At 61.9% G+C, this 22,844-nt stretch overlaps 2 protein-coding genes across 2 annotated transcripts; both read left to right on the forward strand.

The window, feature by feature from the left end:
* The first annotated feature begins 14,537 nt into the window (after positions 1-14,537).
* ZBTB12 (zinc finger and BTB domain containing 12) lies at positions 14,538-18,073 on the forward strand. The gene is given in 5 exon segments (XM_075582849.1): positions 14,538-14,627; positions 16,257-17,185; positions 17,188-17,773; positions 17,776-17,991; positions 17,994-18,073. Coding segments are annotated over 4 exon segments (1,449 nt in total). The 5' UTR covers positions 14,538-14,627; positions 16,257-16,618.
* Positions 17,927-20,174, forward strand: LOC142481409 (uncharacterized; the record flags this gene model as incomplete). Its single annotated transcript, XM_075582850.1, has 2 exons — positions 17,927-18,064; positions 18,894-20,174. A coding segment is annotated over exon 2 (1,067 nt), but the record flags the coding sequence as incomplete, so codon positions are not given.
* Positions 20,175-22,844: the final 2,670 nt, after the last annotated feature.

A 22,844-nucleotide genomic window follows, 5' to 3' on the forward strand; every position in this document is an offset into this window, starting at 1 on the left:
TTCGGTCAGTGCAGGGTCTTCGGTCGGTGCGGAGTCTTCGGTCGGTGCGGGGTCTTCGGTCGGTGCGGGGTCTTCGGTCGGTGCGGGGTCTTCGGTCGGTGCGGGATCTTCGGTCGGTGCAGGGTCTTCGGTCTGTGCAGGATCTTCGGTCGGTGCAGGGTCTTCGGTCGGTGCAGGGTCTTCGGACGGTGCAGGGTCATCGGTCGGTGCAGGATCTTCGGTCGGTGCAGGGTCTTCGGTCGGTGCAGGGTCTTCGGTCGTTGCAGGGTCTTCGGTCGGTGCAGGATCTTCGGCCGGTGCAGGGTCTTCGGTCGTTGCAGGGTCTTCGGTCGTTGCAGGGTCTTCTGTCAGTGCAGGGTCGGTGCAGGGTCTTCGGCCGGTGCAGGGTCTTCAGTCAGTGCAGGGTCTTCTGTCGGTGCAGGGTCGGTGCGGGATCTTCGGTCGGTGCGGGGTCTTCGGTCGGTGCGGGGTCTTTGGTCGGTGCAGGGTCTTCGGTCGGTGCAGGGTCTTCGGTCGATGCAGGAATTTCGGTCGGTGCAGGGTCTTCGGTCGGTGCAGGGTCTTCGGTCGGTGCATGGTCTTCGGCCGATGCAGGGTCTTCAGTCGGTGCAGGGTCTTCAGTCGGTGCAAGGTCTTCTGTCGGTGCAGGGTCGGTGCAGGATCTTCGGTCGGTGCGGGGTCTTCGGTCGTTGCAGGTCTTTGGTAGGTGCAGGATCTTCGGTCGGTGCAGGGTCTTCGGTCGGTGCAGGATCTTCGGTCGGTGCAGGATCTTCGGTCGGTGCATGGTCTTCGGTCGGTGCAGGGTCTTCGGTCGGAGCGGGATCTTCGGTCGGTGCGGGATCTTCGGTCGGTGCAGGGTCTTCGGTCGGTGCAGAGCCTTCGGTCGGTGCAGGATCTTCGGTCGGTGCAGGTTCTTTGGTCGGTGCAGGGTCTTCGGCCGGTGCAGGGTCTTCGGTCGGTGCGGGGTCTTCGGTCGGTGCGGGGTCTTCGGTCGGTGCGGGGTCTTCGGTCGGTGCGGGGTCTTCGGTCGGTGCGGGGTCTTCGGTCGGTGCGGGGTCTTCGGTCGTTGCGGGGTCTTCGGTCAGTGCAGGGACTCCGGTTGGTGCAGGGTCTTCGGTCGGTGCAGGATCTTTGGTCGGTGCAGGGTCTTCGGTCGGTGCAGGATCTTCGGTCGGTGCAGTGTCTTCGGTCGGTGCAGGGTCTTCGGTCGGTGTGGGGTCTTCAGTCAAGGCGGGTCGTCGGTCGGTGCGGGGTCTTCGGTGAGTGCGGGGTCTTCGGTCGGTGCAGGGTCTTCGGTCGGTGCGGGGTCTTCGGTCGGTGCAGGATCTTCGGTCGGTGCAGGGTCTTCGGTCGGTGCAGGATCTTCGGTCGGTGCAGGATCTTCGGCCGGTGCAGGGTTTTCAGTCAGTGCAGGGTCTTCTGTCGGTGCAGGGTCAGTGCAGGGTCTTCGGCCGGTGCAGGGTCTTCAGTCGGTGCAGGGTCTTCTGTTGGTGCAGGGTTGGTGCGGGGTCTTTGGTCGGTGCAGGGTCTTCGGTCGGTGCAGGATCTTCGGTCGGTGAGGGTCTTCGGTCGGTGCAGGGTCTTCGGTCGGTGCGGAGTCTTCAGTCGGTGCAGGGTTTTCGGTCGGTGCAGGGTCTTCGGTCGGTGCGGAGTCTTCGGTCGGTGCGGGGTCTTCGGTCGGTGAGGGGTCTTCGGTCGGTGCGGGGTCTTCGGTCGGTGCGGGGTCTTCGGTCGGTGCGGGATCTTCGGTCGGTGCGGGGTCTTCGGTCGGTGCGGGGTCTTCGGTCGGTGCAGGGTCTTCGGTCGGTGCAGGGTCTTCGGTCGGTGCAGGGTCATCGGTCGGTGCAGGGTCTTCGGTCGGTGCAGGGTCTTCGGTCGGTGCAGGGTCTTCGGTCGGTGCAGGGTCTTCGGTCGGTGCAGGGTCTTCGGTCGGTGCAGGATCTTCGGCCGGTGCAGGGTCTTCGGTCGTTGCAGGGTCTTCTGTCGTTGCAGGGTCGGTGCAGGATCTTCGGTCGGTGCAGGGTCTTCGGTCGGTGCAGGATCTTCGGTCGGTGCAGGGTCTTCGGTCGGTGCAGGGTCTTCGGTCGGTGCATGGTCTTCGGCCGATGCAGGGTCTTCAGTCGGTGCAGGGTCTTCAGTCGGTGCAAGGTCTTCTGTCGGTGCAGGGTCGGTGCAGGATCTTCGGTCGGTGCGGGGTCTTCGGTCGTTGCAGGATCTTCGGTCGGTGCAGGGTCTTCGGTCGGTGCAGGATCTTCGGTCGGTGCAGGATCTTCGGTCGGTGCATGGTCTTCGGTCGGTGCAGGGTCTTCGGTCGGAGCGGGATCTTCGGTCGGTGCGGGATCTTCGGTCGGTGCAGGGTCTTCGTTCGGTGCAGGGCCTTCGGTCGGTGCAGGATCTTCGGTCGGTGCAGGTTCTTCGGTCGGTGCAGGGTCTTCGGTCGGTGCGGGGTCTTCGGTCGGTGCGGGGTCTTCGGTCGGTGCGGGGTCTTCGGTCGGTGCGGGGTCTTCGGTCGGTGCAGGATCTTTGGTCGGTGCAGGGTCTTTGGTCGGTGTAGGATCTTCGGTCGGTGCAGGATCTTCGGCCGGTGCAGGGTTTTCAGTCAGTGCACGGTCTTCTGTCGGTGTAGGGTCGGTGCAGGGTCTTCGGCTGGTGCAGGGTCTTAAGTCGGTGCAGGGTCTTCTGTCGGTGCAGGGTCGGTGCGGGGTCTTTGGTCGATGCAGGGTCTTCGGTCGGTGCAGGATCTTCGGTCGGTGAGGGTCTTCGGTCGGTGCAGGGTCTTCGGTCGGTGCGGAGTCTTTGGTCGGTGCAGGGTCTTCGGTCGGTGCATGGTCTTCGGTCGGTGCGGAGTCTTCGGTCGGTGCGGGGTCTTCGGTCGGTGCGGGATCTTCGGTCGGTGCGGGTCTTCGGTCGGTGCGGGGTCTTCGGTCGGTGCGGGGTCAGTGCAGGGTTTTCAGTCAGTGCAGGGTCTTCTGTCGGTGCAGGGTCAGTGCAGGGTCTTCGGCCGGTGCAGGGTCTTCAGTCGGTGCAGGGTCTTCTGTTGGTGCAGGGTTGGTGCGGGGTCTTTGGTCGTTGCAGGGTCTTCGGTCGGTGCAGGATCTTCGGTCGGTGAGGGTCTTCGGTCGGTGCAGGGTCTTCGGTCGGTGCGGAGTCTTCAGTCGGTGCAGGGTTTTCGGTCGGTGCAGGGTCTTCGGTCGGTGCGGAGTCTTCGGTCGGTGCGGGGTCTTCGGTCGGTGAGGGGTCTTCGGTCGGTGCGGGGTCTTCGGTCGGTGCGGGGTCTTCGGTCGGTGCGGGATCTTCGGTCGGTGCAGGGTCTTCGGTCGGTGCAGGGTCTTCGGTCGGTGCAGGGTCTTCGGTCGGTGCAGGGTCTTCGGTCGGTGCAGGGTCATCGGTCGGTGCAGGGTCTTCGGTCGGTGCAGGGTCTTCGGTCGGTGCAGGGTCTTCGGTCGGTGCAGGGTCTTCGGTCGGTGCAGGGTCTTCGGTCGGTGCAGGATCTTCGGCCGGTGCAGGGTCTTCGGTCGTTGCAGGGTCTTCTGTCGTTGCAGGGTCGGTGCAGGGTCTTCGGCCGGTGCAGGGTCTTCAGTCAGTGCAGGTTCTTCTGTTGGTGCAGTGTTGGTGCGGGATCTTCGGTCGGTGCGGGGTCTTCGGTCGGTGCGGGGTCTTTGGTCGGTGCAGGATCTTCGGTCGGTGCAGGGTCTTCGGTCGGTGCAGGATCTTCGGTCGGTGCAGGGTCTTCGGTCGGTGCAGGGTCTTCGGTCGGTGCAGGGTCTTCAGTCGGTGCAAGGTCTTCTGTCGGTGCAGGGTCGGTGCAGGATCTTCGGTCGGTGCGGGGTCTTCGGTCGTTGCAGGGTCTTCTGTCGTTGCAGGGTCGGTGCAGGGTCTTCGGCCGGTGCAGGGTCTTCAGTCAGTGCAGGTTCTTCTGTTGGTGCAGTGTCGGTGCGGGATCTTCGGTCGGTGCGGGGTCTTCGGTCGGTGCGGGGTCTTTGGTCGGTGCGGGATCTTCGGTCGGTGCGGGGTCTTCGGTCGGTGCGGGGTCTTTGGTCGGTGCAGGATCTTCGGTCGGTGCAGGGTCTTCGGTCGGTGCAGGATCTTCGGTCGGTGCATGGTCTTCGGCCGATGCAGGGTCTTCAGTCGGTGCAGGGTCTTCAGTCGGTGCAGGGTCTTCTGTCGGTGCAGGTCGGTGCAGGGTCTTCGGCCGGTGCGGGATATTCAGTCGGTGCAGGGTCTTCTGTCGGTGCAGGGCCGGTGCGGGGTATTTGGTCGGTGCGGGGTCTTTGGTCAGTGGGGGGTCTTCGGTCGGTGCGGGGTCTTCGGTCGGTGCGGGGTCTTCGGTCGGTGCGGGGTCTTCGTCGGTGCAGCATCTTCGGTCGGTGCAGGATCTTCGGTCGGTGCAGGGTCTTCGGTCGGTGCTGGGTCTTCGGTCGGTGCAGGATCTTCGGTCGGTGCAGGATCTTCGGTCGGTGCAGGGTCTTCGGTCGGTGCAGGGTCTTCGGTCGGTGCTGGGTCTTCGGTCGGTGCAGGATCTTCGGTCGGTGCAGGATCTCAGTGCAGGATCATCGGTCGGTGCGGGGTCTTCGGTCGGTGCAGGATCTTCGGTCGGTGCAGGAGCTTCGGTCGGTACAGGGTCTTCGGTCGGAGCAGGGTCTTCGGTCGGTGCAGGATCTTCGGTCGGTGAAGGAGCTTCGGTCGGTGCAGGATCTTTGGTCGGTGCAGGGTCTTCGGTCGGAGCAGGGTCTTCGGTCGGTGCGGGGTCTTCGGTCGATGCAGGGACCTCGGTCGGAGCAGGGTCTTCGGTCGGTGCGGAGTCTTCGGTCGGTGCGGGGTCTTCGTTCGGTGCGGGGTCTTCGGTCGGTGCTGGGTCTTCGGTCGGTGCAGGATCTTCAGTCGGTGCAGGATCTTCGGTCGGTGCAGGATCTTCGGTCGGTGCAGGATCTTCGGTTGGTGCAGGGTCTTCGGTCGGTGCAGGGACCTCGGTCGGAGCATGGTCTTCGGTCGGTGCGGGGTCTTCGGTCGGTGCGGGGTCTTCGGTCGGTGCGGGGTCTTCGGTCGGTGCAGGGTCTTCAGTCGGTGCAGGGTCTTCAGTCGGTGCAGGTTCTTCGGTCGGTGCAGGGTCTTCGGTCGGAGCAGGGTCTTCGGTCGGTGCAGGAGCTTCGGTCGGTGCAGGGTCTTCGGTCAGAGCAGGGTCTTCGGTCGGTGCGGGGTCTTCGGTCGGTGCAGGATCTTCAGTCGGTGCAGGATCTTCGGTCGGTGCAGGATCTTCGGTTGGTGCAGGGTCTTCGGTCGGTGCAGGGACCTCGGTCGGAGCATGGTCTTCGGTCGGTGCGGGGTCATCGGTCGGTGCGGGGTCTTCGGTCGGTGCAGGGTCTTCAGTCGGTGCAGGGTCTTCAGTCGGTGCAGGGTCTTCGGTCGGTGCAGGGTCTTCGGTCGGAGCAGGGTCTTCGGTCGGTGCAGGAGCTTCGGTCGGTGCAGGGTCTTCGGTCAGAGCAGGGTCTTCGGTCGGTGCGGGGTCTTCGGTCGGTGCAGCGACCTCGGTCGGAGCAGGGTCTTCGGTCGGTGCGGGGTCTTTGGTCGGTGCGGGGTCTTTGGTCGGTGCGGGGTCTTCGGTCGGTGCAGGGACTTCGGTCGGTGCAGGATCTTTGGCCGTGCAGGGTCTTCGGTCGGTGCAGGGTCTTCTGTCCATGCAGGGTCGGTGCAGGATCTTCGGTCGGTGCAGGATCTTCGGTTGGTGCAGGGTCTTCGGTCGGTGCAGGGACCTCGGTCGGAGCATGGTCTTCGGTCGGTGCGGGGTCTTCGGTCGGTGCGGGGTCTTCGGTCGGTGCGGGGTCTTCGGTCGGTGCAGGGTCTTCAGTCGGTGCAGGGTCTTCAGTCGGTGCAGGGTCTTCGGTCGGTGCAGGGTCTTCGGTCGGAGCAGGGTCTTCGGTCGGTGCAGGAGCTTCGGTCGGTGCAGGGTCTTCGGTCAGAGCAGGGTCTTCGGTCGGTGCGGGGTCTTCGGTCGGTGCAGCGACCTCGGTCGGAGCAGGGTCTTCGGTCGGTGCGGGGTCTTTGGTCGGTGCGGGGTCTTTGGTCGGTGCGGGGTCTTCGGTCGGTGCAGGGACTTTGGTCGGTGCAGGATCTTTGGCCGTGCAGGGTCTTCTGTCCGTGCAGGGTCGGTGCAGGGTCTTCGGCCGGTGCAGGTTCTTCGGTCGGTGCAGGTTCTTCGGTCGGTGCAGGATCTTCGGTCAGTGCAGGGTCTTCGGTCGGTGCGGAGTCTTCGGTCGGTGCAGGATCTTCGGTCGGTGCAGGTTCTTCGGTCGGTGCAGGTTCTTCGGTCGGTGCAGGATCTTCGGTCAGTGCAGGGTCTTCGGTCGGTGCAGGGTCTTCGGTCGGTGCAGGATCTTTGGCCGGTACATGGTCTTCAGTCGGTGCAGGGTCTTCTGTCGGTGCAGGTCGGTGCAGGGTCTTCAGTCAGTGCAGGGTCTTCTGTCGGTGCAGGGTCGGTCCGGAGTCTTCGGTCGGTGCGGAGTCTTCGGTCGGTGCAGGATCTTCGGTCGGTGCAGGTTCTTCGGTCGGTGCAGGTTCTTCGGTCGGTGCAGGATCTTCGGTCAGTGCAGGGTCTTCGGTCGGTGCAGGGTCTTCGGTCGGTGCAGGATCTTTGGCCGGTGCAGGGTCTTCAGTCGGTGCAGGGTCTTCAGTCGGTGCAGGGTCTTCGGTCGGTGCTGGGTCTTTGGTCGGTGCGGGGTCTTCGGTCGGTGCAGGATCTTCGGTCGGTGCAGGGTCTTCAGTCGGTGCAGGGTCTTCAGTCGGTGCAGGGTCTTCGGTCTGTGCTGGTCTTTGGTCGGTGCAGGATCTTTGGTCAGTGCAGGATCTTCGGTCGGTGCAGGATCTTCGGTCGGTGCAGGGTCTTTAGTCGGTGCAGGGGACTTCAGTCGGAGCAGGGTCTTCGGTCGGTGCGGGGTCTTCGGTCGGTGCAGGATCTTCGGTCGGTGCAGGGTCTTCGGTCGGTGCAGGGGACTTCAGTCGGAGCAGGGTGTTCGGTCGGTGCGGGGTCTTCGGTCGGTGCAGGATCTTCGGTCGGTGCAGGGTCTTCGGTCGGTGCAGGGGACTTCAGTCGGAGCAGGGTCTTCGGTCGGTGCGGGGTCTTCGGTCGGTGCAGGAGCTTCGGTCGGTGCAGGATCTTCGGTCGGTGCGGGGTCTTCGGTCGGTGCAGGGAACTTCAGTCGGAGCAGGGTCTTCGGTCTGTGCGGGGTCTTCGGTCTGTGCAGGATCTTCGGTCGGTGCAAGATCTTCGGCCAGTGCAGGGTCTTCGGTTGGTGCAGGGGACTTCAGTCGGAGCAAGGTCTTCGGTCGGTGCGGGGTTTTCGGTCAGTGCAGGATCTTCGGTCAGTGTAGGGTCTTCGGTCGGTGCAGGATCTTCGGCCGGTGCAGGGTCTTCGGTTGGTGCATGGTCTTCGGCCGGTGCGGGGTCTTCGGTCGGTGCGGGGTCTTCAGTCGGTGCAGGATCTTCGGTCGGTGCGGGGTCTTCGGTCGGTGCAGGGTCTTCGGTCGGTGCAGGGTCTTCGGTCGGTGCAGGGTCTTCGGCCGGTGCGGGATCTTCGGTCGGTGCGGGATCTTCGGTAGGTGCGGGATCTTCGGTCGGTGCAGGATCTTCGGTCGGTGCGGGGTCTTCGGTCGGTGCGGGGTCTTCGGTCGGTGCAGGGTCTTCGGTTGGTGCGGGGTCTTCAGTCAGTGCAGGATTTCGGTCGGTGCAGGATCTTCGGTCGGTGCAGGGTCTTCGGTCGGTGCAGGGTCTTCGGTCGGTGCAGGGTCTTCGGTCGGTGCAGGATCTTCGGTCGGTGCGGGGTCTTCGGTCGGTGCGGGGTCTTCGGTCGGTGCCGGGTCTTCGGTCGGTGCAGGGTCTTCGGTCGGTGCGGGGTCTTTGGTCGGTGCGGGGTCTTCGGTCGGTGCAGGATCTTCGGTCGGTGCAGGGTCTTCGGTCGGTGTAGGATCTTCGGTCGGTGCAGGATCTTCGGTCGGTGCAGGATCTTCGGTCGGTACAGGGTCTTCGGTCGGTGCAGTGGACTTCAGTCGGAGCAAGGTCTTCGGACGGTGCGGGGTCTTCGGTCGGTGCAGGATCTTCGGTCGGTGTAGGGTCTTCGGTCGGTGCAGGATCTTCGGCCGGTGCAGGGTCTTCGGTTGGTGCATGGGGACTTCAGTCGGATCAGGGTCTTCGGTCGGTGCGGGGTCTTCGGTCGGTGCAGGATCTTCGGTCGGTGCAGGATCTTCGGTCGGTGCAGGGTCTTCGGTCGGTGCAGGGGACTTCAGTCGGAGCAAGGTCTTCAGTCGGTGCGGGGTCTTCGGTCGGTGCAGGATTTTCGGTCGGTGTACACTGGCGACACACTTTATTCGAGCTCGGCTAGTCCCACGAATTCGGGTATACCCGGGTGTATTGAGGTTTGTGACTGTTTTCTGCCCGAGTGCATTGAGGTATTTTCCAGGCAGGGATTGAAGCATTTTATTCCCGCTGGCTGCAATACTGCACGGTATATATATATATATATATATACTGCATTACAATTCATGAATTTATGCCATCTGGTAGACACGCGAAGCATTGCAGCCTATTAAATCCTAATCATTATCATTTAACAGATCAGCCGCCCGTCAGCCAGGCACGAACCCAGGCTGGGAAGGCAAATGCAACGGGGCTTGTCAGAGGTGAGGAGCGGCGCATTCCAGGTATCTGCCAGGTACATACTGGGTATTTGCTCGAATAAAGTGTGTCGGTGCAGTAGGGTCTGCGGTCGGTGCAGGATCTTCGGCCGGTGCAGTAGGGTCTGCGGTCGGTGCAGGATCTTCGGCCGGTGCAGGATCTTCGGTCGGTGCAGGATCTTCGGCCGGTGCAGGGTCTTCGGTCGGTGCAGGGTCTTCGGTCGGTGCAGGGTCTTCGGTCGGTGCAGGATCTTCGGTCGGTGCAGGATCTTCGGTCGGAGCGGGGTCTTCGGTCGGTGCGTGGTCTTCGGTCGGTGCGGGTCTTCGGTGCGGGGTCTTCGGTCGGTGTGGGGTCTTCGGTCGGTGCGGGTCTTCGGTGCGGGGTCTTCGGTCGGTGCGGGGTCTTCGGTCGGTGCGGGATCTTCGGTCGGTGCAGGATCTTCGGTCGGTGCAGGATCTTCGGTTGGTGCAGGATCTTCGGTCGGTGCGGGTCTTCGGTGCGGGGTCTTCGGTCGGTGTGGGGTCTTCGGTCGGTGCAGGGTCTTCGGTCGGTGCGGGGTCTTCGGTCGGTGCGGGATCTTCGGTCGGTGCAGGATCTTCGGTTGGTGCAGGATCTTCGGTCGGTGCAGGGTCTTCGGTCGGTGCGGGGTCTTCGGTCGGTGCAGGGTCTTCGGTCGGTGCAGGGTCTTCGGTCGGTGCAGGATCTTCGGTCGGTGCGGGGTCTTCGGTCGGTGTGGGGTCTTCGGTCGGTGCAGGGTCTTCGGTCGGTGCAGGGTCTTCGGTCGGTGCGGGGTCTTTGGTCGGTGCGGGGTCTTCGGTCGGTGCAGGATCTTCGGTCGGTGCAGGGTCTTCGGTCGGTGTAGGATCTTCGGTCGGTGCAGGATCTTCGGTGTTTCGGGCGGTGCAGGATCTTCGGTCGGTACAGGGTCTTCGGTCGGTGCAGTGGACTTCAGTCGGAGCAAGGTCTTCGGACGGTGCGGGGTCTTCGGTCGGTGCAGGATCTTCGGTCGGTGTAGGGTCTTCGGTCGGTGCAGGATCTTCGGCCGGTGCAGGGTAATATTTTTTTTCTTTTATTTTGCAGGGTCTTCGGTTGGTGCATGGGGACTTCAGTCGGATCAGGGTCTTCGGTCGGTGCGGGGTCTTCGGTCGGTGCAGGATCTTCGGTCGGTGCAGGATCTTCGGTCGGTGCAGGGTCTTCGGTCGGTGCAGGGACTTCAGTCGGAGCAAGGTCTTCAGTCGGTGCGGGGTCTTCGGTCGGTGCAGGATTTTCGGTCGGTGTACACTGGCGACACACTTTATTCGAGCTCGGCTAGTCCCACGAATTCGGGTATACACGGGTGTATTGAGGTTTGTGACTGTTTTCTGCCCGAGTGCATTGAGGTATTTTCCAGGCAGGGATTGAAGCATTTTATTCCCGCTGGCTGCAATACTGCACAGTATATATATATATATATATATACTGCATTACAATTCATGAATTTATGCCATCTGGTAGACACGCGAAGCATTGCAGCCTATTAAATCCTAATCATTATCATTTAACAGATCAGCCGCCCGTCAGCCAGGCATGAACCCAGGCTGGGAAGGCAAACGCAACGGGGCTTGTCAGAGGTGAGGAGCGGCGCATTCCAGGTATCTGCCAGGTACATACTGGGTATTTGCTCGAATAAAGTGTGTCGGTGCAGTAGGGTCTGCGGTCGGTGCAGGATCTTCGGCCGGTGCAGTAGGGTCTGCGGTCGGTGCAGGATCTTCGGCCGGTGCAGTAGGGTCTGCGGTCGGTGCAGGATCTTCGGCCGGTGCAGGATCTTCGGTCGGTGCAGGATCTTCGGCCGGTGCAGGGTCTTCGGTCGGTGCAGGGTCTTCGGTCGGTGCAGGGTCTTCGGTCGGTGCAGGATCTTCGGTCGGTGCAGGATCTTCGGTCGGAGCGGGGTCTTCGGTCGGTGCGTGGTCTTCGGTCGGTGCGGGTCTTCGGTGCGGGGTCTTCGGTCGGTGTGGGGTCTTCGGTCGGTGCGGGTCTTCGGTGCGGGGTCTTCGGTCGGTGCGGGGTCTTCGGTCGGTGCAGGGTCTTCGGTCGGTGCGGGGTCTTCGGTCGGTGCGGGATCTTCGGTCGGTGCAGGATCTTCGGTCGGTGCAGGATCTTCGGTGGTGCAGGATCTTCGGTTGGTGCAGGATCTTCGGTCGGTGCGGGTCTTCGGTGCGGGGTCTTCGGTCGGTGTGGGGTCTTCGGTCGGTGCAGGGTCTTCGGTCGGTGCGGGGTCTTCGGTCGGTGCGGGATCTTCGGTCGGTGCAGGATCTTCGGTCGGTGCAGGATCTTCGGTCGGTGCAGGGTCTTCGGTCGGTGCGGGGTCTTCGGTCGGTGCAGGGTCTTCGGTCGGTTGCAGGGTCTTCGGTCGGTGCAGGGTCTTCGGTCGGTGCAGGGTCTTCGGTCGGTGCAGGGTCTTCGGTCGGTGCGGGGTCTTCGGTCGGTGCAGGATCTTCGGTCGGTGCAGGTCTTCGGTCGGTGCAGGGTCTTCGGTCAGTGCAGGGTCTTCGGTCGGTGCAGGGTCGGAGCGGGGTCTTCGGTCGGTGCGGGGTCTTTGGTCAGTGCGGAATCTTTGGTCGGTGCAGGGTCTTCGGTCGGTGCAGGGTCTTCGGTCGGTGCAGGGTCGGTGCGGGGTCTTCGGTCGGTGCGGGATCTTCGGTCGGTGCGGGATCTTTGGTCGGTGCGGGATCTTTGGTCGGTGCGGGGTCTTCGGTCGGTGCGGGATCTTTGGCCGGTGCAGGGTCTTCGGTCGGTGCGGGGTCTTCGGTCGGTGCAGGGTCTTCGGTCGGTGCGGGGTCTTCGGTCGGTGCGGGATCTTCGGTCGGTGCAGGATCTTCGGTCGGTGCAGGATCTTCGGTTGGTGCAGGATCTTCGGTTGGTGCAGGATCTTCGGTCGGTGCGGGTCTTCGGTGCGGGGTCTTCGGTCGGTGTGGGGTCTTCGGTCGGTGCAGGGTCTTCGGTCGGTGCGGGGTCTCGGTCGGTGCGGGATCTTCGGTCGGTGCAGGATCTTCGGTCGGTGCAGGATCTTCGGTCGGTGCAGGGTCTTCGGTCGGTGCGGGGTCTTCGGTCGGTGCAGGGTCTTCGGTCGGTGCAGGGTCTTCGGTCGGTGCAGGGTCTTCGGTCGGTGCAGGGTCTTCGGTCGGTGCAGGGTCTTCGGTCGGTGCGGGGTCTTCGGTCGGTGCAGGATCTTCGGTCGGTGCAGGGTCTTCGGTCGGTGCAGGGTCTTCGGTCAGTGCAGGGTCTTCGGTCGGTGCAGGGTCGGAGCGGGGTCTTCGGTCGGTGCGGGGTCTTTGGTCAGTGCGGAATCTTTGGTCGGTGCAGGGTCTTCGGTCGGTGCAGGGTCTTCGGTCGGTGCAGGGTCGGTGCGGGGTCTTCGGTCGGTGCGGGATCTTCGGTCGGTGCGGGATCTTTGATCGGTGCGGGATCTTTGGTCGGTGCGGGGGTCTTCGGTCGGTGCGGGATCTTTGGCCGGTGCAGGGTCTTCGGTCGGTGCGGGATCTTTGGCCGGTGCAGGGTCTTCGGTCGGTGCAGGTGCTCTGCAGGGTCTCTGGCAGGGGAGGGGGTAATGGAGCGATGCTCTGCAGGGTCTCGGACAGGGGAGAGGGAAATGGAGCGATGCTCTGCGGGTCTCGGACAGAGGAGGGGTTAATGGAGCGATGCTCTGCAGGGTCTGTGGCAGGGGAGGGGTTAATGGAGCGATGCTCTACAGGGTCTGGCAGGGGAGGGGGGGTAATGGAGCGATGCTCTGCAGCGTCTCTGGCAGGGGAGGGGGTAATGGAGCGATGCTCTGCAGCGTCTCTGGCAGGGGAGGGGGTAATGGAGCGATGCTCTGCAGGGTCTCTGGCAGGGGAGGGGGTAATGGAGCGATGCTCTGCAGGTCTCTGGCAGGGGACGGGGTAATGGAGCGACGCTCTGCTGGTCTCTGGCAGGGGAGGGGGTAATAGAGCGACGCTCTGCAGGGTCTCTGACAGGAGGGGGTAATGAAGCGAGGCTCTGCAGGTCTCTGGCAGGGGAGGGGGTAATGGAGCGATGCTCTGCAGGGTCTCTGGCAGGTGAGGGGGTAATGGAGCGATGCTCTGCAGGGTCTCTGACAGGGGATGGGTAATGGAGCGACGCTCTGCAGGGTCTCTGGCAGGGGAGGGGGTGATGGAGCGACGCTCTGCAGGGTCTCTGGCAGGGGAGGGGTAATGGAGCGATGCTCTGCAGGGTCTCTGGCAGGGAGGGGGTAATGGAGCGATGCTCTGCAGGGTCTCTGGCAGGGATGGGGTAATGGAGCGATGCTCTGCAGGTCTCTGGCAGGGGAGGGTAATGGAGCGATGCTCTGCAGGTCTCTGGCAGTGGAGGGGGTAATGAAGCGACGCTCTGCCGGGTCTCTGCAGGGGAGGGGGTAATGGAGCGACGCTCTGCAGGTCTCTGGCAGGGAGGGGTTAATGGAGCGACGCTCTGCAGGGTTTCTGACAGGGAGGGGGTAATGGAGCGACGCTCTGCAGGGTTTCTTACAGGGGAGGGGTAATGGAGCGGTGCTCTGCAGGGTCTCTGGCAGGGGAGGGGGTAATAGAGCGACGCTCTGCAGGTTCTCTGGCAGGGGAGGGGGTAATGGAGCAATGCTCTGCAGGGTCTCTGGCAGGGGAGGGGTAATGAAGCGATGCTCTGCAGGGTCTCTGGCAGGGGAGGGTGTAATAGAGCGACGCTCTGCAGCGTCTCTGGCAGGGGAGGGGTAACGGAGCGACGCTCTGCAGGGTCTCTGGCAGGGGAGGGGTAATAGAGCGACGCTCTGCAGGGTCTCTGGCAGGGGAGGGGTAATGGAGCGACGCTCTGCAGGGTCTCTGGCAGGGGAGGGGCTAATGGAGCGATGCTCTGCAGGGGAGAGGTTAATGGAGCGACGCTCTGCAGGTCTCTGGCAGGGGAGGGGTTAATGGAGCGACGCTCTGCAGCATCTCTGACAGGGGAGGGAGTAATGGAGCAACGCTCTGCAGGGTCTCTGGCAGGGGAGGGGGTAATGGAGCGACGCTCTGCAGGGTCTCTGGCAGGGATGGGGTAATGGAGCGACGCTCTGCAGGTCTCTGGCAGGGGAGGGGTAATGGAGCGATGCTCTGCAGGTCTCTGGCAGTGGAGGGGGTAATGAAGCGACGCTCTGCCGGGTCTCTGGCAGGGGAGGGGGTAATGGAGCGACGCTCTGCAGGTCTCTGGCAGGGAGGGGTTAATGGAGCGACGCTCTGCAGGGTTTCTGACAGGGGAGGGGGTAATGGAGCGACGCTCTGCAGGGTTTCTGACAGGGGAGGGGGTAATGGAGCGGTGCTCTGCAGGGTCTCTGGCAGGGGAGGGTGTAATAGAGCGACGCTCTGCAGGGTCTCTGGCAGGGGAGGGGTAATGGAGCGACGCTCTGCAGGGTCTCTGGCAGGGGAGGGGTAATAGAGCGACGCTCTGCAGGGTCTCTGGCAGGGGAGGGGTAATGGAGCGACGCTCTGCAGGGTCTCTGGCAGGGGAGGGGTAATAGAGCGACGCTCTGCAGGGTCTCTGGCAGGGGAGGGGTAATGGAGCGACGCTCTGCAGGGTCTCTGGCAGGGGAGGGGCTAATGGAGCGATGCTCTGCAGGGGAGAGGTTAATGGAGCGACGCTCTGCAGCATCTCTGACAGGGGAGGGAGTAATGGAGCAACGCTCTGCAGGGTCTGTGGCAGTAGAGGGGTAATGGAGCGATGCTCTGCGGGGTCTCGGAGAGGGGAGGGGTCAATGGAGCGGCGCACTGCAGCGTCTCTGGCAGGGGAGGGGTTAATGTCTGGCTGACAAACATTGCCCCTCCCCCTTTTGCTGAGCTGGGCGGTGCCCCTTTAAATCCTTCTGTGGGAGAGGGGGAGGGATGCAGGAAAGGGAGGGGGGATAGGAAGGAGGAAGGAGAGAAGGAAGGGGAGGAGGGAGAGAGAGGCCTGTGTGAGTGAGGAGGTAACGGGTGCTTGTATATCTTTAAGAGATTGGGTAAAGAGGGAGGGGAGAGGAGACACAGAGGGGTGAGAGGAGAGACAGAGGGGTGAGGGGGGAGAGGTGAAACAAGGGAGGGAGTGAGGGTAGACAGGGGAGAGGAGAGAGCGAGGGGGGGAGAGGAGAGAGCGAGGGGGGGAGAGGAGAGAGCGAGGGGGGGAGAGGAGAGAGCGAGGGGGGGAGGAGGAGAGAGGATGGGGAGAGGAGAGAGGATGGGGGAGAGGAGAGAGGATGGGGGAGAGGAGAGAGGATAGGGGAGAGGAGAGAGGATGGGGGGAGAGGAGAGAGGATGGGGGAGAGGAGAGAGGGTGGGGGAGAGGAGAGAGGGTGGGGAAGAGGAGAGAGGGTGGGGGAGAGACAGAGGGGAGAGGAGAGAGGGTGGGGGAGAGGAAAGAGGGTGGGGGAGAGGAAAGAGGGTGGGGAAGAGGAGAGAGGGTGGGGGAGAGACAGAGGGGTGAGGGGGGAGAGGTGAAACAAAAGGGGAGAGGGAGGGGGGAGAGAGAGATTATGGGGGAGAGGAAAGCAGAGAGGGTGGGTGAAAGGAGAGGAGAGAGGGGGAGAAAGAGTGAGTGGGGAGACAAAGGGGAGAGGGATAAGGTGGGGGCGGGGAGAGAGAAAGGGAGGGTAGAGAAAGATGGAGGGATAGGGGGAGAGTCCGGAGGAGGGGAAGTAGAGAGGAGGAGAGGGGGGGGGGGGGGTGTCCTCTCCTTCCAAACATCCTGCAACTCTCTCTCTACCCCTCTGCAGAGCGTCGCTCCATTAACCCCTTCCCTGCTAGACCCTGCAGAGCGTCGCTCCATTAACCCCTTCCCTGCTAGAGACCCTGCAGAGCGTCGCTCCATTAACCCCTTCCCTGCTAGAGCCCCTGCAGAGCGTCGCTCCACTAACCCCTCCCCTGTCTGAGACCCTGCAGAGCAATCGCTCCATTAACCCCTTCCCTGCTAGACACTGCAGAGCATCGCTCCACTAACCCCTCCCCTGTCTGAGACCCTGCAGAGCGTCGCTCCATTACCCCTCCCCTGCCAGAGACCTGCAGAGCGTCGCTCCATTAACCCCTTCCCTGCTAGAGCCCCTGCAGAGCGTCCGCTCCACTAACCCCTCCCCTGTCTGAGACCCTGCAGAGCATCGCTCCATTAACCCCTTCCCTGCTAGACACTGCAGAGCATCGCTCCACTAACCCCTCCCCTGTCTGAGACCCTGCAGAGCGTCGCTCCATTACCCCCTCCCCTGCCAGAGACCCTGCAGAGCATCGCGCCATTACCCCCTCCCCTGCCAGGGACCCCGCAGAGCGTCGCTCCATTACCCCCTCCCCTGCCAGAGACCCTGCAGAGCATTGCTCCATTACCCCCTCCCCTGCCAGAGACCCTGCAGAGCATCGCTCCATTACCCCCCCCCCCCTGCCAGAGACCCTGCAGAGCATCGCGCCAATTACCCCCCTCCCCTGCCAGGGACCCCGCAGAGCGTCGCTCCATTAACCCCTCCCCTGCCATAGAGACCCTGCAGAGCATAACTCAATTAACCCCTCCCCTGCCAGAGACCCTGCAGAGCGTCGCTCCTACATTCAATACACTCTTCTTTCTTTTTTCTGTCTAGGATTCAAAATCTCTGCGCTGTCTAATTCACACGAGAGACTGCACTGAGACATCCAGAGAGACAGCCAGTAAGTGAGAGACCTCTAACTTTGCTGCACCGAGACCTCCTTCCTCCGCAAGAGACACTTTTTTTTTATATCCGTTCCCCCGAGACTGCCATTGTCTGCAAGAGACAGCCTAGTCCCACCCAGACCTCCCTTCCCAGAGAACAAGAGACGCCCTCTCTCTCCACCGTGACTTCCCTCCTCAACAAGAGACAGCCTCTTCACTCTTCGAAAGACCCCTCCACTCTCTATCAAGATTTACCACTCGACAACCCCCTCCACGGACGATCGGAACTCCTCTCTTCCCCCCACAACAAATATGGCGTCCGCCACGGACTACCTGCGCTTCCAGCTGCCGGGCCACGAGGCCGCCACCCTGCGAAGCATGAACCAGCTGCGTTCGGAGGAGCGTTTCTGCGACGTGACCGTCCTGTCCGACGGACTCAAGTTCCGGGGCCACCGTGTGGTCCTGGCCGCCTGCTCGCCCTTCCTCCGAGACCAGTTCCTTCTCAACCCGAGTTCCGAGCTGCAAGTGTCCCTCATGCACGGACCCAGGGTGGTGTCGGACCTCCTCCTCTCCTGCTACACGGGGTGCCTGGAATTCGGGGTCCGTGACCTCGTCAACTACTTGACAGCGGCCAGCTACCTGCAAATGGAGCACGTCGTCGAAAAATGTCGCCACTCCCTGTCTCAGTTCATCGAGCCCAAGATAGGGTTGAGGGACCTTTCCAAAGGCGGGATGGGGTCCCGGGCCCCGTCGTCTTTTCCTCTCCGTCTCCCTCGGCTGCCCAAATCCCGAAGGCGCTTTAAGACGGAGCCGAAGACCGAGGAGGAGAGCGAGGAAGAGATGTTGATGATGATGATGACGGAGGAAGAGGAGGAAGAGACGACGACGAAGGGGCGTCTTCGGACATCTGTATAGTGAAGGTGGAGTCCGGGGCTGGTGGAGCGAAGGGAGGAAGGGGGCGGGGGAAAGGAGGAGAGGAGGAGAAGAGCCTCGGGCCAGACGCGGAGGAGTCGCTGGTTAACTCGACGGTGGAGGGGACAGAGGATGGAGTTGGTCAAGACGGGGAGGCAAGGGTCGAACAGGGAGGGGTGGTGAAGGCCATCTACAGCGAAGATGTGGAAGGCGGAGAGGGACTGCTGATTATACCTAGCAGTTACCACGAGGAGGAGGAAGAGGTGGATGATGGAGGGGGTGGATGCCAGAGCAGCGTAGTGATGGGGGGTGGAGGTAGGTGCCAGAGCAGCGTAGTGATGGGGGGTGGAGGTAGGTGCCAGAGCAGTGTAGTGGTGGGGGGTGGAGGAGTCGCAAGAAGCATCGGGGGAGCAGGAAATCAAACTGGATCGTTGGGGGTGGCCGACGCAAGACATGGGGTCGGGAGGGCGGTGAGGTGCTGCAAGTGCGAAGAGGTTTTCCAAGGGGTGGAGAAGCTGGTCTTCCACATGAGAGCTCAGCATTTTGTCTTCATGTGCCGCGGTGCGGGAAGCAGTTCAACCACAGCAGCAACCTCAACCGCCACATGAACGTCCACCGCGGCGTGAAGTCCCACGCCTGCCAGATCTGCGGCAAGTGCTTCACGCAGAAGTCCACGCTCCACGACCATCTCAATCTGCACAGCGGCGAGAGGCCTTACCGATGCTCCTACTGTGACGTGCGCTTCGCCCACAAGCCAGCCATCCGGCGGCACCTGAAGAGCAGCACGGGAAGACCACCGCCGAGAACGTCATGGAGGCGGGAGTGGCAGAGATCAACATGCTGATGGTGGGCTGAGGCGGGGGGAGGAGAATTCGGGCACTGGGTGAATGGTGGCCACTTTGTAGGGAATGAGTTTAAGCCTTATAGGACATGGGTTGACCTCTTCTAGACCTTGGGTTGACCGCTCTAGATACTGGGTTAACTTCTCCAAGGCTTTGGTTGCTCTCTCTCTCTTTGGTTAACCTCTCTAAGACTTTTATTGACCACTAAAAGACTCTGGGCTGACCTCTCCTAGACCTGTAGTTGATCTCTTTTGGGCTGACCTCTCCTAGACATTGGTGTTCACCTCCATAGTTCATGAGTTTTACCCTTGTAGGACATAATGCTGGACCCGATAGACTTTAGGACTTGCACTTTGGGAGACCTCCTTGGGTCATGAGTTTGACCCTTTTAAACCTTTGGGTGACCTCTCTGAGATTCTGGAATAACCTCTTCTAGGCCTTGGGTGACCTCTCATAGTCTCCGGTTGACCTCTCTCTTTAGTGTTGGCCTCTCCGAGGTCATGTGTTTGATCCTTTTTGTAGGACATGGCGTTAGAACCTATAAATCTTATGACTTGGGCGTTGGGTGGACTATCTTGGGTCCTGACCATCTCACCTTTCAGTCTTTTGGGTAACCTCTCCTAGATTAACATCCTAGTGGACCTTTTATTCAACCTCGGGTGACCTCTCAGACTTTCTACTGACCTCTTCTGGACCTAGTGTGGACCATGGTGGGTTGACCTTCTGGCCTGGGCTGTGACCGCACACGGTTTATGTTAGGATGACCTCTGCCCCCTACGGATTGGGGGATGGGGGAGTAGGTCTTTTATGTTTTGATTTTGTTGTTTCATTAGGCTCTGCCCTTCCCTCCACGCCTGGAAACCCTGTAGCACTTCCAGACCCCCCCCCCCCCCCGGATACTACGAATGGGAGCGTGGGGCTCTTGCCATTTTAATCGGATAATCGCAAGACTCACAATGGCTTTGAGGTTTAATCGCCAGGACTTCAACTCCCGGGATGCTTTGCAGTTTATAACCAGGACTACATTTCTCCCAGGATGCTTTGCAGATGTCTTCTCCAATAGCCTCCAGTTTCCTCTTTTATAATATGTTTTGTTTTCTCTCTCTCCTCCTCCTCCCGTCTCTCTCCCTCCTCCTCCCGTCTCTCTCCTCCTCCTCCCGTCTCTCTCCTCCTCCTCCCGTCTCTCTCCTCCTCCTCCCGTCTCTCTCCTCCTCCTCCCGTCTCTCTCCTCCTCCTCCCGTCTCTCTCCTCCTCCTCCTCCCGTCTCTCTCCTCCTCCTCCTCCCGTCTCTCTCCTCCTCCTCCTCCCGTCTCTCTCCTCCTCCTCCTCCCGTCTCTCTCCTCCTCCTCCTCCCGTCTCTCTCCTCCTCCTCCTCCCCGTCTCTCTCCTCCTCCCATCTCTCTCCTCCTCCTCCTCCCGTCTCTCTCCTCCTCCTCCCGTCTCTCTCCTCCTCCCGTCTCCTCCTCCCGTCTCTCTCCTCCTCCTCCTCCGTCTCTCTCCTCCTCCCGTCTCCTCCTCCCGTCTCTCTCCTCCTCCTCCTCCCGTCTCTCTCCTCCTCCCGTCTCTCTCCTCCTCCTCCCGTCTCTCTCCTCCTCCTCCCGTCTCTCTCCTCCTCCTCCTCCCGTCTCTCTCCTCCTCCTCCTCCCGTCTCTCTCCTCTCCTCCCGTCTCTCTCCTCCTCCCGTCTCTCTCCTCCTCCTCCTCCCGTCTCTCTCCTCCTCCTCCCGTTCTCTCTCCTCCTCCCGTCTCTCTCCTCCTCCCGTCTCTCTCCTCCTCCTCCCGTCTCTCTCCTCCTCCTCCTCCTCCCGTCTCTCTCCTCCTCCTCCTCCCGTCTCTCTCCTCCTCCTCCCGTCTCTCTCCTCCTCCCGTCTCTCCTCCTCCGTCTCTCCTCCTTCTCATCCCGTCTCTCTCCTCCTCCGTCTCTCCTCCTTCTCATCCCGTCTCTCTCCTCCTCCGTCTCTCCTCCTCCTCCTCTCCGTCTCTCTCCTCCTCCTTCTCCTCCCGTCTCTCTCCTCCTCCTCCTCCCCGTCTCTCTCCTCCTCCTCCTCCTCCCGTCTCTCTCCTCCTCCTTCTCCCGTCTCTCCTCCTCCTCCATCTCTCTCCTCCTCCTCCTCCGTCTCTCTCCTCCTCCTCCTCCCGTCTCTCTCCTCCTCCTCCTCCGTCTCTCTCCTCCTCCTCCTCCCGTCTCTCTCCTCCTCCTCCTCCCGTCTCTCTCCTCCTCCTCCTCCCGTCTCTCTCCTACTCCTCCTCCCGTCTCTCTCCTACTCCTCCTCCCGTCTCTCTCCTCCTCCCGTCTCTCTCCTCCTCCTCCCGTCTCTCTCCTCCTCCTCCCGTCTCTCTCCTCCTCCTCCCGTCTCTCTCCTCCTCCTTCTCCTCCTGTCTCTCTCCTCCTCCTGTCTCTCTCCTCCTCCCCGTCTCTCCTCCCCCTCCCGTCTCTCCCCCCCTCCCGTCTCTCCTCCCCCTCCCGTCTCTCCTCCCCCTCCCGTCTCCTCCTCCTCCCGTCTCTCTCATCCTCCTCCCGTCTCTCTCATCCTCCTCCCGTCTCTCTCCTCCTCCTCCCTCCCGTCTCTCTCCTCCTCCTCCTCCTCCCGTCTCTCTCCTCCTCCTCCTCCTCCCGTCTCTCTCCTCCTCCTCCTCCTCCCGTCTCTCTCCTCCTCCTCCTCCCGTCTCTCTCCTCCTCCTCCCGTCTCTCTCCTCCTCCTCCCGTCTCTCTCCTCCTCCCGTCTCTCTCCTCCTCCTCCTCCTCCTCCCGTCTCTCTCCTCCTCCTCCGTCTCTCTCCTCCTCCTCCCGTCTCTCTCCTCCTCCTCCTCCTCCCGTCTCTCTCCTCCTCCGCTTACCTTTCTCATTCTCTCACTTTGCGTTTTTTCTTCCCTTACTCAGTTTTTTCTTCCTATTGTCTAACCTCTTTAATGTTAACCTTACCGTCCATCTCCCCTTCTCTCCTCTCACCCTCTCTCTCTCCCCCATCCACGTCTCTCTCTTCTTCCTTCCCCCACCACTTTGTCTCCCCCATCCACTTTGTCTCCCCCCCACACTTTCTCTCCCCCTCTCTCTTCCCCCCTCTCTCTTCCCCTCTCTCTTCCCCCCTCTCTTCCCCCCTCTCTTCCCCCCTCTCTCTTCCCCCCTCTCTCTTCCCCCCTCTCTCTTCCCCCCCTCTCTCTTCCCCCCCTCTCTCTTCCCCCCCTCTCTCTTCCCCCCCTCTCTCTTCCCCCCCTCTCTCTTCCCCCCTCTCTCTTCCCCCCCTCTCTCTTCCCCCCTCTCTCTCCCCCCCCCTCTCTCTTCCCCTCTCATGCTGTATGTTAGTTTCTCCTGATTATTCTGTATTAAAACGGAATATTTAAGAAAATCATGATTTTGTTTAATTAATTGAAACAATTATTGTTTAACCCAGCAAGCCTGGTTACACGACTGTGTTTCTACTGATACATCTGCATATCTACCTGTCTCTGTATGTACCTGTGTGTCTGTCTCTCTGCCTGCGTGTGTGTGTGTGTGTCTGTCTGTCTGCCTGTCTGTGCGTATCTGTCTGCCTGCGCATCTGTCTGCGTATGTGCCTGCGCATCTGTCTCTCTGCTTGTCTGTCTCTCTGTCTGCCTGCGTGGCTGTCTGTGTATCTGTCTGTCTGCGTGTCTGTCTGCGTGCATGTCTGTCTGCCTGCGCGTCTGTCTTGTCTGTCTGCGTGTCTTTCTGCCCGCGTGCTTGTCTGCCTGCGTCTGTCTGCCTGCGTGTCTCTCTCTGCCCGCATACTTCTCTGCCTGCGCGTTTGTCTGCCTGCGTGTCTACGTGTCTGTCTGCCTGCGTGTGTCTGTCTACGTGTCTCTGCCTGCGTGTCTGCGTGTCTGTCTGCCTGTGTGTCTCTCTCTGCTTGCGTGTCTGTCTCTGCCTGCGTGTCTGTCTCTGCCTGCGTGTCTGTCTGCCTGCGTGCCTGTCTGCCTGCGTGTCTGTCTGCGTGTCTGTCTGCCTGCGTGTCTCTCTCTGCCTGCGTGTCTGTCTGCGTGTCTGTCTCTGCCTGCGTGTCTGTCTGCCTGCGTGCCTGTCTGCCTGCGTGTCTGTCTGCGTGTCTGTCTGCCTGCGTGTCTCTCTCTGCCTGCGTGTCTGTCTTCCTGCTTGTCTCTCTCTGCCTGCGTGTTTTTTTGCCTGCGTGTCTGCCTGCCTGCATGTCTCTCTCTGCCTGCGTGTCTGCCTGTGTCTGTCTGCCTGCGTGTCTGTGTCTACGTGTCTGTCTACGTGTCTCTGCCTGCGTGCCTACGTGTCTGCCTGCGGGTATGCGTCTGCCTGCGTGTCTGCCTGTGTGCGTGTCTGTCTGCCTGCGTGTCTGCCTGCGTGTCTGTCTGCCTGCGTGTCTGCCTGCGTGTCTGTCTGCCTGCGTGTCTGTCTGTCTGCCTGCGTGTCTGTCTGCCTGCGTGTCTGTCTGCCTGCGTGTCTGTCTGCCTGCGTGTCTGTCTGCCTGCGTGTCTGTCTGCCTGCGTGTCTGTCTGCCTGCGTGTCTGCCTGCGTGTCTGTCTGCCTGCGTGTCTGTCTGTCTGCCTGCGTGTCTGTCTGCCTGCGTGTCTGTCTGCCTGCGTGTCTGTCTGCCTGCGTGTCTCTCTGTCTGCCTGCGTGTCTCTCTGTCTGCCTGCGTGTCTCTCTGTCTGCCTGCTGTCTCTCTGTCTGCCTGCGTGTCTCTCTGTCTGCCTGCGTCTGTCTGCCTGCGTGTCTGTCTGCCTGCGTGTCTCTCTGTCTGCCTGCGTGTCTGTCTGCCTGTCTGTCCGCCTGCGTGTCTGTCTGCCTGCGTGTCTGTCTGT

This window comes from Ascaphus truei, unplaced genomic scaffold, assembly GCF_040206685.1.
Source record: "Ascaphus truei isolate aAscTru1 unplaced genomic scaffold, aAscTru1.hap1 HAP1_SCAFFOLD_2615, whole genome shotgun sequence".
NCBI lineage: Eukaryota > Metazoa > Chordata > Amphibia > Anura > Ascaphidae > Ascaphus > Ascaphus truei.